A 16912-nucleotide genomic window follows, 5' to 3' on the forward strand; every position below is an offset into this window, starting at 1 on the left:
GTTAATTACGCATTCATATTTTCATTTTAATGAAGCGGGAAAGTTAGTCCACATTGAAACCAGAACTTAACTCGTAATTTTTGACAAGTGGGAACTCCTAATTCTACACTAGATGCATCAATATGTCAGTAATTTCCCTTGGAAGCCCTGAAAACAAAGGTGGGCTTTTGCAACAAAACAAAAAAAGAAAATTGGAGCAATGACACCACCCACTCCTTGATTTGGCACCATCACTTGATTTGGCATCATCACTTGATTCGTCAATCATTCAGTACCTCTCAGGATCTTTGACCTCTGTTCACCAGGCTTAACTCTTATTAACTGATGTCATAATTATAAAATTAATCCACAAATTCTGTTCAGATAAATAGTGTTGACTTTATTTAACTGAATCACACGATACAGTCTTACAAGCACACATTTAAAAAAATGATTATCCACGCATGCATAGTACTGTTCTACATAAATATCATGTTAGAACGTACATGATACCTGCAATATTTCCATTTTATTCAAATTCACACTTTGGTGGAGGCTCTTTTTTTGGCCAAAATTTACTTAATACCTACTTTTTATAACAGTCATTTTTAATCTGTAGGGACTTTACACAAGCACACCAGAAAAAGTGTCATATTCTATTAACAACTATAAATGTATTAAAACCAGAATTGGAAGGATACAGCATCAAGACAGCTGTAAATTGTGGTTACAAACAAGGCAAAGCAGATCCAAGACTGACACCTGCTGGCTATAAAATAACTACAATCCACTGAGAGAGTTATTCATCTTGAAGGAGAGGCAGCTTTGGTTACAATATACACATTACCTTATCAAATATGGACGTTTCACCTCGACAGGGCCATGTGTAGAAAATTCTGATTGTCCAAAATCCATGATAGTCCTGCAGATGCAATGGTGAAACGGCTCAGTATCATGAAATACGAAAAACACTGAACAGGTAAACTTTAAGCAAACAAGCCAAATATTATTATGAAAAAAACATTTTGACCTGTATTTCACCCTCTGCTGAAACGCTGTCATATCACTGTTGTTTTTTATTTTTGCAATAATGTCATCAAAGCTTGAAAAGATTTTGTTAATGAAATTTGAAATGTAGCTTCCTACACATGCAGAGTGTCTAAACAAGAACCTAATCCCGAGCCTAGACAGGTGTAAATGAATCAGACTTACCAAACTGTTACTTTAGTCTGTCTGTCTTCAGTCTAAAACAGTCAGCGGTGTGGCAGCTCCTCAGCCTCTACTCTTGTGGTTGGCATAGCTGGGGAAGCCAAACTGGGAGACCATCAGGTTGGAGAAGCAGAGCGGCATGAAGCCGTAGATCTCTGTCAGCCTGTTCAGGCAGAAGGATCTCTGAAGAAGGTGTTCGGGGCGATGCCACATACCCTGGTACCCGCTGCTGGCATCCTTTTCCAGGTTGCGGAGGTCCACGGGTTTGACAAAGACCCCAGAGGGTTTGTTAATGCTGCCTATAGAGTGTTTCTTCAAATCCAGCGCTACAGCAAAGTTCATAGCAATGTCATCACAATTCTGTGTTTCATCCACCAGCGCGTGCACTGCTCGAGGTTGGTCCTGAAAGAGCTGCAGGTAGCGACGGTGGAAGAAGGCAGCACCGATTAACACCATGGAGTATCTGCAGTGAGTCGATCGAGATAAAAGTATAAAACATCAAAGTGAGACCAAACCAAACAAGCAGCCAACAAGCATGCATTTCATGTGGAGCTTGAAAAAAATGATGACAAATTTAAAGAAAAGCAGTACTTACTTGTCACCTCCAGCTGTTTCTGGGTCCTGTAGTTCAAAGCTGCCATAACTGTACACTCCTCCTGGTGTTGAGACGTGTTTCCGTGGGACGAAGCCAACAATCTGGTCTGGAAATTGCTGCGGAACCAAAAACAAAAACAACTTGTGCTATACCTGCTTATGTCAATCACATTATGTACGGTGCAGTGCCACAGTGGTTCTCAACCTTTTACATTGCTGATTGTTGGAACAATGGAAAGACCAGCGGACTAATGGTTTTGGTGAGTTTTATTTTGTTTCTGTTTCAGTTTTAAGTCTGTCTTAGTTCGAAGTAAGAGAGAACTTGATGATGCGCAATGCATCCTGGTACATGTAGGCACAGCCGACACAGCTCCGCGGCAGGAGATCAGCTTTCTTGATCAATATAGCACGCACTGGTGAATTTATTTCTTCGTTGGACTACATTTACCATCAGCACTGATTGGACATCCATATAAAAGGTGGCAAAATTTCCCTTTAATAGAATTTCCGTTTTTTATTTTTTTTTAATGATCTTGTGACCCCCAGGTTTTGAACCACTGCAGTACCACATGAGTTTTTTTGCATTTTTATTTACATAATCAATTATCAAGTTATGCCCAAATGTTATTTAGATACAGCATGTTAATCACTGTCATCTACATTGTCCCTGAAGGATATTACCTTCCAAACAGAGAGAGCGAAACTGATGTCAGGAACACTGACCAGGGTGTCGTCATCCAGCATCAGCACAGCTAAGAATCGAAGCAAATATCAAACAAACGCCACTGGAAATTTTTTTTTGAAAAAGGCACAACATATAGGTCTACATAACCATATTTAGTAGCATACACAATATGCAAGCTGATCGATATACTGACCATCAGTATCAATCTCAGGGAATGGTTGTAGTCTGTTGCGCATCAGATTGACGGTCTGCTCCTTAAAGACCACAGGGACCGGATGAGGCCCCAAAGAGTTCCATAACTTTAGGGGTGTCTGCTCCCCGATGTTGTTCCAGACTATGATGATCTGCTGAAGATGAGGCACTGCCTGGTAATGGTTTAGGAGTCTGAGCAAAATGTCTGTGCGGTTGTAAGTTTGGATGATGATGGTGAACCTCTGCTCCTCCTCTGTGCTGTCACCATGGTGACCCTGTGCAGGATTCTCCTTTTGTGACGTCGCCCTGCGTAGCACTCCAAGGACCCCGACGCCTCCTTGGTCCTCGGCAGGGGGCAGCAGAGCGGTCAAGGCTGCACCGACCAGGAGGAGCAGCAGGATTGGCCAAACCAAATAGGCCCGCCGGAGTCCAACGCAGCATCGAGGGACCCTGCTCCATAGGAGACACACAGATGGGCAGGACATCCCATTACAATGTACCCGAGATGCTCACAAGTCATTTATTGCAAGTCCAAGTCAAGTCTCGAGCCTTTGAGCTAGAGTCCAAGTCAAGTCTCAAGTCTTTGAGCTAGAGTCCAAGTCAAGTCTCTGAGCTACAGTCCAAGTCAAGTCTTTGAGCAAGAGTCCAAGTCAAGTCTTTGAGCTAGAGTCCAAGTCAAGCCTTTGAGCAAGAGTCCAAGTCAAGTCTCAAGACTTTGAGCTAGAGTCCAAGTCAAGTCTCAAGTCTTTGAGCTAGAGTCCAAGTCAAGTCTCAAGACTTTGAGCAAGAGTCCAAGTCAAGCCTTTGAGCAAGAGTCCAAGTCAAGTCTTTGAGCAAGAGTCCAAGTCAAGTCTTTGAGCAAGAGTCCAAGTCAAGTCTTTGAGCTAGAGTCCAAGTCAAGTCTCAAGACTTTGAGCTAGAGTCCAAGTCAAGTCTCGAGCCTTTGAGCAAGAGTCCAAGTCAAGTCTTTGAGCTAGAGTCCAAGTCAAGTCTTTGAGCAAGAGTCCAAGTCAAGTCTTTGAGCTAGAGTCCAAGTCAAGTCTCAAGACTTTGAGCAAGAGTCCAAGTCAAGCCTTTGAGCAAGAGTCCAAGTCAAGTCTTTGAGCAAGAGTCCAAGTCAAGTCTTTGAGCTAGAGTCCAAGTCAAGTCTCAAGACTTTGAGCTAGAGTCCAAGTCAAGTCTCGAGCCTTTGAGCTAGAGTCCAAGTCAAGTCTCGAGCCTTTGAGCAAGAGTCCAAGTCAAGTCTTTGAGCTAGAGTCCAAGTCAAGCCTCAAGTCTTTGAGCTAGAGTCAAGTCTCAAGTCTTTGAGCTAGAGTCCAAGTCAAGCCTCAAGTCTTTGAGCTAGAGTCCAAGTCAAGTCTCAAGCCTTTGAGCTAGAGTCAAGTCTCAAGTCTCTTCTGGTTGTAATGAACGTTCTATCATCTGCTGCATGCTGTGCCATCATCACTCCTTCATCTATTACCATATAGTATCAGCACTGATTGGTTGTTTGGCATATGATTACTTTAAACAGGCTATTGCAATGCAATATGAAAATCAAACACAATGAAAACTTGCCTTTAAAGTTTTTTGGGGGTTTTACCCCACTAAAAATGTATATAGACTAAGTTTAACTAGCTTTATTATTAGGCATGCTATAATAACCGTAACTTATTTTTCAAAAACAGTTAGAGTACAAACATATTGTATAACTCCACCTGGTCTCCAACTAATGATATATTATAAGCTAACTTAACACATCACTCTAGCCTCTCAAACCCAGAGATCTTCACAAGTCATTTTTTTGCAAGTCCAAGTCACTGTGTGTGTGTGTGTGTGTGTGTGTGTGCAATTGAGTCCATGTCCAAGTCCCCATCTCTGCAATGACTCCACTCAGGATACATTCACATGCTATGAGACACAAAAGCATGGCTTTACACTCACAGCTGTATTGCAGCAAACTTATTTTTTATGGAAACACTTCCACTGGACTCATAAGTATTGCATGTGTATGTTCAACATTTTATTTTGGCCTGTTTTTACTCTGTAGTGTTTTTATCTTGATGTTTGCACTATTTTAACTTATGTAAAGCACTTTGTAACTATGTTTGGTTGGTGCACATAAACATTGTGGTGAGAACTTTTGCAAATTAAATGCTATTTTACCTCAAAACTGCCTTATTGCTGCATGAAACTATTATTTAACATGCAGTAATCTTAGACCAGTATTAGTTCTGTAAGTAGGCCTATGCATAACGCCTTCTTTGAGCCACATGATAGCTATTTCTTTGCATTAAACACGGTAGAAGTGACGTTTTATTTCTTTGCAGAACTCATAACTCACCTCATTTTGTTGACACTGCTGCACACAGTCAGTTCACTTTATATGCTCGCCATCTTGGCTAACCAAAGAGACTGAAAGAAAAAGAGTTCCGACAAGCTAACGTTAGCCGCGACGTAGCGAGTGGGGGGGGTCAGTTGTGTTGTTGGTTAAACTGCAAATTGCGAACTAGCTACTTAAAAAATACGTTTACATTTTCTATGTGGCAGTGTTTATCAGTTTTCCCTCACTTGAGCATATTTCCTACCTTTTTTGGTAACCGATGCCATCTTTTTAGTGCTAAACTAACGGATTGTCATTGTCTTTTTGATTTTTTCCGTTGGAGGCACATCTCCACCAACTCCAGAGATGCTATCCCAACGCCGTTGGATTGGGTCGTGTCTACAACGTACGAAAACTCTCGCGAGACTTGCTGCCCCGAGAGCAACATTCCTTTATAACCTGACAAAACCTGTGTATTCATTCATACTGCTCACAGCTACGCTCAGGTAGGCTACGCGTCGTTAGTGTGTACAAAGTCATATTCATAACACATACCCGTGTTATGAATATTACTTTGTAACTTGGGAAACTTCTTCTTCTTCTTCTCCTTCTCCTCCTTCTCCTCCTCCTTCTCCTTCTCCTCATATTCCTTCTTCTCCTTCTCCCCCTCCTTCTCCTCCTTCTCCTCCTCCTTCTCCTTCTCCTCCTCTTCCTTCTTCTCCTTCTCCCCCTCCTTCTCCTTCTTCTTCTCCTCCTTCTCCTTCTCTTTCTCCTCCTTCTCTTTCTCCTCCTTTTTCTTCTTCTCCTTCTCCTTCTCCTCCTTCTTCTTCTCCTTCTCCTTCTCCTCCTTCTCCTTCTCCTTCTCCTCCTCCTTCTTCTTCTCCTTCTTCACCTTCTCCTTCTCCTCCTTCTTCTTCCTCTTCTCCTTCTCCTCCTCCTCCTCTTTCTCCTTCTTCTTCCTCTTCTCCTTCTCCTTCTCCTCCTCCTCCTCCTCTTTCTCCTTCTTCTTCTTCTTCTCCTTCTCCTTCTTCTCCTTCTTCACCTCCTCCTTCTTCTTCTCCTCCTTCTTCTCCTTCTCCTCCTCCTTCTCCTTCTCCTCCTTCTTCTTCTCCTCCTCCTTCTACTTCTTCTCCTCCTTCTTCTCCTCCTCCTCCTGCTCCTCCTTCTTCTTCTTCTCCTCCTCCTGCTCCTCCTCCCCCTTCTCCAACTCCTCCTTCTTCTTCTTCTCCTTCTCCTTCTTCTCCTTCTTCACCTCCTCCTTCTTCTTCTCCTCCTTCTTCTCCTTCTCCTCCTTCTTCTTCTCCTCCTCCTTCTACTTCTTCTCCTCCTTCTTCTCCTCCTGCTCCTCCTTCTTCTTCTCCTCCTCCTCCTGCTCCTCCTCCCCCTTCTCCAACTCCTCCTTCTTCTCCTTCTCCTCCTCCCCCTTCTCCAACTCCTCCTCCTTCTCCAACTCCTCCTCCTCCTCCTCCTCCTCCTCCTCCTTCTTCTTCTTCTTCCTCTTCCGTGTTATGAATATTACTTTGTAACCTGGGATAGTTGTGGGTTCTCGTATAGCTGGTAACGGTACACCGTGTTTATTTAACTAAACCAAAGGATAACACTTCATCATCTATTAACTTCAGTTTGCTCCTCGTTGCCATGACGACCATGAATTCCTCACCAGAGCTGAGTTGTCCTACAGTCCCACTCTCCAATGGTCTGCAGATACCAATACTTGGATTAGGTGCGTTTTGCTTTGGTAAACACTGGGCGTGCACACACATTGTGTGATGTTTTACTGTTACTTCTAAAGCTTGTATGCCATGGAAGAAGAAAAATAAATAAATATCAAATATGCATGATAGTTTATGTATTTATTTATTTATTTGTTTTTCACATCAAATTATTCTTTAATAGGCCATTCTAATGGAAAGAATGACATAATATGATTATATTAGTGTCCATTGCTAACTCACTAATTTCTTGATGAATGACTTTTTCTAGTGTGTTTTTTTTTTTTAAGTTAAATCAGCTGTGGCAGTTAGGTATATTATTAGTTAGGTATTATTATTGAATATATATATTTGTGTCTTTCTTAACAATGTTCTGAATATACTATAAATGTATGTTCTTACAGCTTGGCTATACTCTTTCTGAATATGCCAAAAGAAAAACCATTGGATTGAACTGACATTGTTTTGACTGCTGATACTTAGTCGTTTTCTTTCTCTTTATACCAGGCACATCACATCAGGGCGGATACTCTCACGATGCCATTGTGTATGCACTCACTGAGTGTGGCGTGCGCCACATTGACACAGCAAAGCGCTACGGCTGTGAGGAGAAACTGGGTGAAGCTATCAGAGAAAGTGGGGTTCCACGGAGTGATCTGTGGATCACAAATAAACTGTGGCAAGGGGACTACGGATACAAAGCTGCAAAGAAGGCCTGCCTGGACTCTCGCTCACAGATGGGAGTGGAATATTTTGGTATGGGTTGTGATTGATACAGACATGTTAAACCTGTGATGGGCGATCTACTTTCTGATTGTCCTTTGTCTTCATTCCCCAATATTGAATGCTGTCTGTTCTCCTCCTTTGTTTTGTAATCTTTCATTACCTCATCACTTGCCCCTTTTGTTCAGATCTGTACCTGATGCACTGGCCAGGGTCAGAGCAACCTGGTTGCTCCAACAGGGAGATGAGAGCTGAGACCTGGAGGGCTTTGGAGGACCTGAATAAAGAAGGTACAGAACATGGAAGAGCATATCGGAAAGTGTGCAATGAGTACAGCACGCATCATTGTGATATAATACTGGCAGGGTGGGTATTTTAGAGAGCACAAGTATCCCTGTGTGGTCCAATTCTGTGGCTGGTTCAGATGAGTTTTATTCACCGCGCAGTGGAGATAGAAGTTCACAACAAAGCGGCAGGATGAGGAAAGGATGCTGTAGAAAGCTGTAGAATTCTCAGTGAGCTTCTGGCCAGGATTATATACATCCGTCCGTAACCGCTTATCCCATTCAGGGTCGCTGGAGCCGATCCCAGCTGACATTGGGCGAAGGCAGAGTACACCCTGGACAGGTCGGCAGACTATCACAGGGCTGACACATAGAGACAGACAACCATTCACACTCACATTCACACCTACGGGCAATTTAGAGTCCGATTATATACAGGGGACATAACTGGATAAACACATGGTGTGAGCTGGGCTAAACTAATCTTCTCAGGAAGGAAAACAGGATATTGAAACTATCAGCACCCGAATATGAATTCTGTGTCAGTCCCAGAGAGACCCAACTCACAAGTCTGAATGGATTTCTCAATACAACTGTTGCCTCAGAGCAAAAGGGTGATTTGAATAGAGATCTGTTAATCAATGTAAGAAATGGTAGGACAAAGACAATATAGAAAGAAGATGTGACTAAACTAAGAGAGTATAAGATTTTCTTCTACACCTGTTTGTCACTATAGGGCTGTGCCGTGCTATTGGAGTGAGCAACTTCATGGTCCACCACCTGGAGGAGTTAAAGGAAGACTGTAGTATTGTGCCACATGTTAACCAGGTAGGTTTTTAATTATAAAAATTATAAATAAAAAATAAAAAAAAGCCTATATAGTAATTCAGGCCAGGTGAGGTTATCCCCCTCCTCTTTGCCTCAATAACTTTCATACAGTACCCAAATCTTTCTGAGTGCTATTACACAAAAGATAACAAATGATTCAATAATAGAAATTTGTTCAGCAACATGGTCAGAGTGAGGCATGTAGTTAATGTTTTCCCTTCTGGGATGCTTCACAACATGAATCATTGGTGTGCTGTTTATCTCACTGTTGGACTTTAGAGCGTTTCAACAGAATTGCGTTGCTAGGCAACAACTTGGGTCCACTTTTACTTCCTGTCAGCTGATGTCATTCACATACACTACAAGAAACGGGCACACATTTGGAATGATTACACCTGTGAAATGTGGTGCCTTCAAATGAAACTCGTGAGCTCGTGTTTACAACATGGGAAGTCGTGTACACTTGGCGTTCAAGTGTTTAAGTCGTGAGAACACCGCTGCTAAGCAACAGCAATATTAACGTGACTGTCGGCGTTTAGAAGCCACAGAGGCTAACAACTTAGTAAGCTAGAAAGTGGGTAACATAATGCAGTAAATGCAACGGCATAATGACAGAGTAAGAAGATGAAGCAGTTGGGAATATCAACATTTTCTTCAGACATATTAAATTACGAAGAAAAACAATATACGACTGAAATTACAATATATTAACTTATTATGTACCGAAAAATTAACTTCCATCGCCTCCGCCATTTATGACAACGTCAACAAATACTTACTAGGTCGTGAATACCACAAGAGGGGGGGAGGGGGGGGGGGGGTTTCGTATGGGCTCTTTTGTGAACACGGTAAACACGACCCCATTTGAAGGCACCAATGATCTATACAAGTGAATGTTAAACTGAAGTACCTACATACAGTAACATGCCTGTGATGTATCTTCAAAATGATGTGACCTACCAGGTGGAGTACCATCCTTTCCAGCAGCCCAATCCCCTGATAGAGTTTTGCCGTCAGGAGGGAATTGTGTTTGAAGGGTACAGTCCTCTGGGCAAAGGTGAAGTCCTCAGCGACCCAACTGTTCTCCACATAGCAGAAAAATACAGACGCACACCAGCTCAGATCTGCATCCGCTGGAGTATTCAGGTTGTCACGTTATTCAGATATTACCTGCCCTAAGTTGAATTGGCCTAACACATATATTCTTTTTTTAACCACAATGCTCTGGTTTCTCTCCTTATCCTTAGAATGGAGTTGTCACAATACCAAAATCCATCAGAAAGGAGAGGATTCAAGAAAACTGTCAAGTGAGTTGAAAATGCATCGCACAGTATCTTGCTTGATTGTAAAAACCTGTTAAGGTGAAGAAATATTAATTATATTGTGATGAACCAATCAAGCAGGCATGACAGCACAAATACATAAAAAAAAAATTAGAAACAAGGCAAAAGGCTAAAAATTAGGAAAAAAATAATGTATCTATTGTGGGCCTAAAATGAATTATGAGCAACTAAGCAGGATACTGTTGAAATAAAACTGACAACAAATGAAAAACTGAGGAGGCTGTTGCTCTGTTCTTAGCTTAGCTGTGGTTTAACGTTCAAGACGGGTTTAAAACGGTGTGAAAAAAACATCATGTGGTCTCTTTGGCTCATTTTTCAAAACAGTCTTAACATTCTCTAAACTGTAAGTGCAATTGTCACAACTGTTTCGTTGGACATCACATCTCTATTGCATGTTTGTAAAAGGTAGCAACTCACCCTAAACATTTCATTCATGCTTCAAAACCCTGTTATTGTGTCAGTAAATTGGCCAACGCCACCAAAATGAGAAGTTGTTTTGTCTTCATGTGAGCTGTACTGGTCAAAGTTTACTGGGAAAAGTCAATACTGTAGGGCACAGAAACAGGATATGTACATGTGTGTATATAGAGTAAATGTATTTGTGTAGCAATGTCTTACATGTATTATAAACAGGAAATTGACCTTTGAGCTTTCATGTAAAGTCATATACAGTGAACAGACAATTTGCCACAAAATGACATCCTTGCCAAAAAAAAACAATGAAAGAACCTGCTGTAGTTAAGTTAAAAATAAATTGTACCTCGTCACAGTATATAACACCACGTCATAGATATTTATGATATACATGTATGTCTGACAGATTTTGATAATTGAATGGATCATTTCGCATGTGATGGCTCAAATGATGACCGAATGTTTAGAAGTTGTGAAGAGTACGACAATCTCACTTTGAGTCAGCTCATTGGTTTTGATCAGCAAGACGTGTGCAAGTGGTTATTGTTAGACTATTGTATTTACTCTTTTGCACACATGTGCCAAAACACGTGCAATTTGCTTGAATGAATGAGAAATTCTAATCTGTTGTGAACAGCAAACTAATTGTTCAGAGATTTTAATTTATTGTTTTGAAAAAAATAATTCAAATTCGAGAATTGAGCAAAAAGCAAATGAGACCTGTAATGAGAACTGTAAACTCCACTGCTGTTTCTTTTGAAGCGGTTCAAGATACTCCTGTAGTTTAGTTCCTGCAGAAATCACCTAAATACCACTAGATTTCACTGCATCTGAGGGTAAACTTCAACCTGTTGCAACTGAAGGATAATAGAGTTCTATGCAGAGGGAGATTCCCACAGATCAGATTTTGTTAATCCCTTAAACTTCACTTTTTTCCATGCGTGTTATTATGAAGGCATCTACAGCATAAGTGCGAAACTAACTGGTGAGAATTTACATTGAAAATGTGTCACATATGCAGTATATCAGTGGGGTTGAAAAGCTATGATGTGATTTACATTTGAATGAAAGTATAGATTGATTAAAATTGTTTTTTTTAGTGACTATAACCAATTCTATGTCTCTCTCAGAGCAGACAGTGAGGCAATCAGACGCCAACTCTTACTTTGAGTATAATCTCTAATGTCACAGCCATTCATTTTCTCATTTCACCCCTTCCTCCTCCTCCTCCTCCTCCTCTACCTCTGCTCTCTCACACACATAGGTGTTTGGGTTCCAGCTGGAGGAGTCGGACATGGCCGCTTTGGGAAGCTTGCACGATGGAAGACACGTTACTTGGGATCCAACAAATGTGGAGTAACAAAATGTGACAAAACTCTTTGAACTAGTTTTGTCAGTTGGCTGAAGAAATTTCGAGATTGGAATAAGATTTAATTGTGTTGCACCTTGCCTGAAGGAGACTGTGAACTCAGAAGGACAAAAACTTTGTTAAGTGCTGTATTTTATACAAATATGTACATTTTTTAATAATGCAAGAATGACAATCATAGGTAACATAGAAAAGATGATTTTAGAATCCTTTCTAAATGCTGAATATTTACCTGTCACACTGAGGATGTGAATATTTTTGTGATAGAAATATTTCAGCTCAGCACAAGTTAAACCAGTAATGTATTGATGTGCTAAGGACTATGAAGCAAAATGGACAAATCTAAAGCGATGTGTACAAGGAAGGGAAATTCAAATCCTTATTGGAAAGAGATGTGGCAAAGGATTTACTTGAAACGGTAGATACTGTCACTTGATTTACACCAGAATTGTGGTTTAATCTAGTAGTAGTACTCTCAGAATCTCAGGCAGAACAGCAGGGACCACCCAAAAAAAAAACACCCAGACTGACCTTGTTAACTCCTAGAAAAACGATTTTAAAATGGTTTATGTAAATATTTACATAAAAGTAAAATAAAAGTTTCACTTTGACATTAAAAACAACTTTGCACCATGAGAGGGTTTTGTGAAATAATTTTAGTTTGCAGGTCAGTATGATGGTATTGAAAGAAAACATATGTAAAGCTCACAGTAGACAATTATCTATTGATGACACCACTCACTGAAGACACCGCTGCAAAGTCAAAGTCAAATCCAGACCCAGAAAAACTTGTTCAGTGCAATGACTCCAAATCTTAAGCATACTCTCCCACCACCTCACCCTCGGTGGCGGTGTGCTCTCACTGCACCAGTTGGTCTGGTCTTGGCTTATTGATTCAGTCTTCCAAGAAACCATGTCTTCTGCACAGGACGGGACTTTTCCCACAGTGAAACTTTCAAATGGGCTGCAAATGCCAATGCTTGGAATAGGTAAGTATCATTTTTATATTTTTAAAAGTGTCTTTGAAACATTATCCATTGAAATAATTATGTATTATGATACGTACACGTCGCAACATGCTCTATCCGTTCCCTCTCTCTAAGGTACATCCCAGGTTGGAGGATTCTCTCAAGATGCTGTTCTGTATGCAGTCCGTGAGTGTGGCGTACGCCTCATTGACACTTCAAAGTTTAACGGCTTTGAGGTGCAGCTGGCTGAAGTTTTCAGAGATAGTGGGGTACCCCGAAGTGACCTGTGGGTCACCAATAAACTCTGGCCATTGGACTATGGATATGAAACTGCCAAGAAGGCCTTTCAGAAATCCTGCTCCCAGATGGGAGTGGAATACTTAGGTAAGGAGTGAAGGGATGCATTCCCTTTTTATACTGAAAGAAGGACATTTTCATATCACCATTCAGTTCCTGTTTTGTTGTCTGTTTATTTCCCCACTTCTCTCATCCATGCCTCATCTCTAATTAAGTGACTGTGTCCATTTCAGACGTCTACATGTTGCACTGGCCCGACTCGATGCAGCCTGGAAGCTCCAACAGAGAACTGAGAGCTGAGTCTTGGAGAGCTTTGGAAGATCTTCTTGAACAGGGTAAAAAACAATGAAAGACAACTTAATAATTTATACATTAGTAGTTCATTTATTTGCCACGGTTGGTGCAAATGTCTGTTTTATTTATTTATTTTTATGAATTCTTTATTGCAAATATAGTGCACATACAAACAAAACACATACAAACAAAGGAGTCATTAATACAGACAAACAATGTCAGAGCCAGGGGGAATCTTTTAAATAAAAACATTAAAGAAAGCGTATAAATAATTAGTTTTTTGCAGCTTTCTTATTTTTTTTGTTAAAAATGTTTTTAATGTACTGTTTGGTTTCATTTTCAAATCTTATAAAAGGGGGTTTGAGTGGCTAAATCTGTATTTATGAATATGAAATTTTGCTAAAATAATGATTAAATTCTTTATATATAATTCTTTACAAATTTTACTATTGTAATTGTAGAAACCAAACTGTACATTATACCTGCACAACAAAAAAATCAGAGACAATATTAACAGTAACATAACAAGACACATCCTTTGACATTTCTGTGACATTTCACAAAAAGAGCAGTCAACACAAATGTCTTTCTTTTTTATTTAAGAATATATTGACTTGTAGGATAATATCTATGTAACATTGTAAAAGAAACTTATAATATTTTCTTATAAAAGAAAATATTTCCCCAGTTTAAATTATCAGCAAAACTAGTCCAATAGGATACAGCAGAGGGGGCACTAGTAATGTCTTTTTAAACAATGAACATATGTTACGATTATTTTTTCTTAAAGTAGTCAGACAAATTTGACCCGTTGAAGTGAACTTAGGGCCCATTTGCATTAATCAATTAGTTAACTAAAATCACATTATTGTTAAACCAGTTTGTATAGAATATGGAGTTATTTTTTAATTTAATATGCCAATTATTTCAGATGAAACACAATTATGTTTATAAATCAAAAAAACACACAGTACAAATTTAAGGCCTCCATTCTCAAAGAAAATAAAATTCAGCATAAAGTTCCAACAAGGGTTGTTTAGAAACTGCTTTATCCAATTGATCTTAAAAGTGTTATCAAGAGTAGAAAAATCAAGAAAGTTGAGGCCACCAGATGTCCGTTTTAATCGTATTGGTTAGGTCAACCTGAAATTAGGTCACAAATCAACATAATGTATGTGTGACACATTTTACTCTTTTTTTTTTTTTTTAAAGGGTTGTGTCGTTCCATTGGGGTTAGCAACTTTGTGATTCACCACCTGGAACAGTTAAAGCAGGACTGTACTGTGGTGCCACATGTTAATCAAGTAAGTATTTCACAAAGCAAAAATGTTTTTATTTCGGAAAAAAAGCCCAGAGAGAGACATGACCCTTGTCTGAAACCAGAACATACCCGCTGGTAGTTAGTAAGCATTGTTATATGAACTAATAATAGCATCCACCATCAGGTGGAGTACCATCCGTACCAGCAGCCCCATAAGCTGATGGAGTACTGCCGTCAGGAGGGTATCGCCTTTCAGGGGTACAGCCCTCTGGCCAAGGGTCAAGCTTTAAGCGACCCCACTATTATCCAGCTGGCACAGAAGTATGGACGAACACCTGCTCAGATCTGCATCCGCTGGAGTATTCAGGTAATATCAATAAAAATGAATGTGAACTGTATTGGCAAGAGGAAACGGTATCGGTTTATTCCTAAAATATTATACAGTTTTCCATATCTAGTCAGGTTTAGATGCTGTTGCAGGGTTTCGACTGTATTATTATGATGAATATCATTTAATGGGAGTCCAATTAAATATATTTGTACAACATGTGGCAGCTGCCAATTCTCTGGGGCTTGCTGTCATTTACCTTTTCCCTGGTGTTTTTTTGGTTGAATTGCTGAGTGATTAGAGGGTTATTCAGTTCACCTGTTGCGCAGGGTGTGGGGACTGGCTCTTAAATGATAGTTGAGAGCAGCTTGGTGCATTCCCCTCTTGGCCAATCAGGGTGTAACAACGCCCTTTCTGTAGGGCTTAAAAGAGGAGGGAAACTGCACACCCAGTGTCATTCCGATCTCTCCTTCACTAAATGCAACGCATGTTATCAGCCAAACCAGAAACTGGTCTGTTTTAAGCCCTTTTGAGATTCTGTGATCTTTGTGTTTTGCTTATTGAGTGTTGACTATCCTAATTGGGGAAACAAAATAAATACCATTCAATTGGGTTACCTGCACTAGGACGTTTAGGTGCTATTTGTGCAAGAATCTGGCTTGCCTCACGATAGCCTACGCCTGCAGGCTTTATTTTGTTATTCTAGTCATTTGTTGATTTTCACTGAAACCCTTTATAGCCATTTATTTTAGTGTATCTTATTTGGGGAAACTTTAAAGGAGGGTAAAAGGAAAAATAAAAACAATATTTCAGTTTCCTTAATTGTTTGTTATCAAAGAGGCATTTGTTCATTATTATTATTAAGGAGGCATTTTATTTTATATTATGTGGATGGGAACTGTATTTCAGTCTTCTGCCTGAACAACTAAAGTCTGGGGAAATCAGTACCGCCACAAACATACAGGCACAACTTCAGTCAAAACTTTCAGCATCACCATTTAAAAACCCTTCAAATGTCTGTCACCACAGTGTTGTTAATTCTTGTATTTCCTCTTAGAATGGAGCCATTACAATACCAAAGTCAACCAAAAAGGAGCGTGTAGAAGAAAACTGTCAGGTGAGTTGTCAAAAAAATGAAGACTGTTCCAAAATTGAAATGATCAACTACCTTGTATTTATTATAATTAATATCATACTGATTGTTTTTACATTTTTAACACCTTTTCTTCATCCACACTCTTTTAGGTGTTTGGATTCCAGCTGGAGGAGGAAGACATGGAGGCTATAAAGAACTTGCACGATGGGAGACATGTGTGCTGGGATCCAACAAATGTGGAGTAACACAAGGCATGTTTGCTGCAGAAGTAAATAACTAATGTCTGCTGATTAAAAAACATTTTCATTGGTTATGGATGTTGTGAAACTGCATAAATTTAACTGAGCGTCAGTGATGGAAGCACTATTCAGAGGATTTACTCTTAAGTAAAGTAAGTAATAGTTCCACATTTTGGGAAATACACTTTGCGTGTTCTTGCCAAGAGTTAGATGAGAGGCTTCCGCTCTCATGTGTGTACGGTGAATATGAAGCAAAGGCCTATTGACGGAGGCTGGGACACGGGTGTGCAGACCAGATTTTTCTGCGCATGTGTTGTACCCCGAAGATATGACGTGTTGATTACGCGTTACCTAGCCTCTTTCTATAGGCCTTGTATGAAGCTACATCCAGCTAGATAAGCTAGTAGTGTCCAGCGTTGCATACTGTAATATTTCACCGTAAATAGTGTGCAATTTGCGAACTATTGGTTTCATACTAAGGTTTCGGACATACTAAAATATCTCACATACTGTTTTAGTGTACTAAATAGCATGTTAGTAATACATTTCGGACGCAACCCCAGTTTAGGTTGCAGTGATGGGAGCTGACGGGATGTAAACATGGACCCAAGCTGTTACCTAGCAACAGTGTTTCAGACAGAGGGTAAATACAGGCATATTCAGGAAGACAGTATGAGGAAAATAAGTCTTTTTGAACATTACAGCATAAAACACAAAATACAAGTATGAACCTGGAAATTAACATATATGGGACCTTTAAATAAAAGTAGTGAGAAAACACTATAAAATCTTAAT

At 40.0% G+C, this 16912-nt stretch overlaps 3 protein-coding genes across 5 annotated transcripts; 2 read left to right on the plus strand and 1 right to left on the minus strand.

Annotated features, from left to right (window-relative positions):
* Nucleotides 1–353: 353 nt before the first annotated feature.
* extl2 (exostosin-like glycosyltransferase 2) lies at nt 354–5601 on the minus strand. 3 transcript variants are annotated; one of them, XR_012595866.1, is made up of 7 exons: nt 5517–5600; nt 4983–5053; nt 2661–3109; nt 2464–2534; nt 1784–1899; nt 1192–1651; nt 354–901 (listed from the first exon to the last, which is right to left on the minus strand). XR_012595866.1 is itself a non-coding variant. In XM_074651218.1 (6 exons), the coding sequence occupies exons 2-6, from the start codon at nt 4985–4987 to the stop codon at nt 1252–1254; spliced, it is 1041 nt and encodes a 346-aa protein (XP_074507319.1). In that variant the 5' UTR covers nt 4988–5053; nt 5517–5601; the 3' UTR covers nt 1191–1251. The 3 variants fall into 3 exon arrangements, 1 of the variants encoding a protein (XP_074507319.1); XR_012595867.1 differs by lacking the exon at nt 5517–5600 and adding an exon at nt 5227–5419; XM_074651218.1 differs by lacking the exon at nt 354–901 and having other exon boundaries at nt 1191–1651; nt 5517–5601.
* LOC141777180 (9,11-endoperoxide prostaglandin H2 reductase) lies at nt 5403–12270 on the plus strand. The gene is made up of 8 exons (XM_074651220.1): nt 5403–5467; nt 6584–6684; nt 7181–7429; nt 7585–7686; nt 8417–8508; nt 9472–9654; nt 9756–9815; nt 11530–12270. Exons 2-8 carry the CDS (start codon nt 6600–6602, stop codon nt 11623–11625), a joined length of 867 nt encoding a protein of 288 aa, XP_074507321.1. The 5' UTR covers nt 5403–5467; nt 6584–6599; the 3' UTR covers nt 11626–12270.
* A 277-nt stretch (nt 12271–12547) lies between these two features.
* LOC141777030 (putative oxidoreductase ZK1290.5) lies at nt 12548–16371 on the plus strand. The gene is made up of 7 exons (XM_074650954.1): nt 12548–12623; nt 12738–12986; nt 13133–13234; nt 14406–14497; nt 14639–14821; nt 15840–15899; nt 16028–16371. The coding sequence occupies exons 1-7, from the start codon at nt 12548–12550 to the stop codon at nt 16121–16123; spliced, it is 858 nt and encodes a 285-aa protein (XP_074507055.1). The 3' UTR covers nt 16124–16371.
* Nucleotides 16372–16912: the final 541 nt, after the last annotated feature.

Source organism: Sebastes fasciatus, chromosome 11 (genome assembly GCF_043250625.1).
Source record: "Sebastes fasciatus isolate fSebFas1 chromosome 11, fSebFas1.pri, whole genome shotgun sequence".
NCBI classification, from domain to species: domain Eukaryota; kingdom Metazoa; phylum Chordata; class Actinopteri; order Perciformes; family Sebastidae; genus Sebastes; species Sebastes fasciatus.

Coding starts and splice junctions, on each gene's coding strand:
- LOC141777030 (XM_074650954.1), top strand. CDS start 12,548: ATGTCTTCTGCACAGGACGGGACTTTTCCCACAGTGAAACTTTCAAAT. Junction 14,498..14,638: donor TGGTGCCACATGTTAATCAA/GTAAGTATTTCA, acceptor ATCCACCATCAG/GTGGAGTACCATCCGTACCA. Junction 14,822..15,839: donor GCATCCGCTGGAGTATTCAG/GTAATATCAATA, acceptor ATTTCCTCTTAG/AATGGAGCCATTACAATACC.
- extl2 (XM_074651218.1), bottom strand. Junction 1,900..2,463: donor TCGCTCTCTCTGTTTGGAAG/GTAATATCCTTC, acceptor TTGGTTCCGCAG/CAATTTCCAGACCAGATTGT. Junction 1,652..1,783: donor GAAACAGCTGGAGGTGACAA/GTAAGTACTGCT, acceptor GACTCACTGCAG/ATACTCCATGGTGTTAATCG.
- LOC141777180 (XM_074651220.1), top strand. CDS start 6,600: ATGACGACCATGAATTCCTCACCAGAGCTGAGTTGTCCTACAGTCCCA. Junction 7,687..8,416: donor GGAGGACCTGAATAAAGAAG/GTACAGAACATG, acceptor TTGTCACTATAG/GGCTGTGCCGTGCTATTGGA. Junction 8,509..9,471: donor TTGTGCCACATGTTAACCAG/GTAGGTTTTTAA, acceptor GTGACCTACCAG/GTGGAGTACCATCCTTTCCA.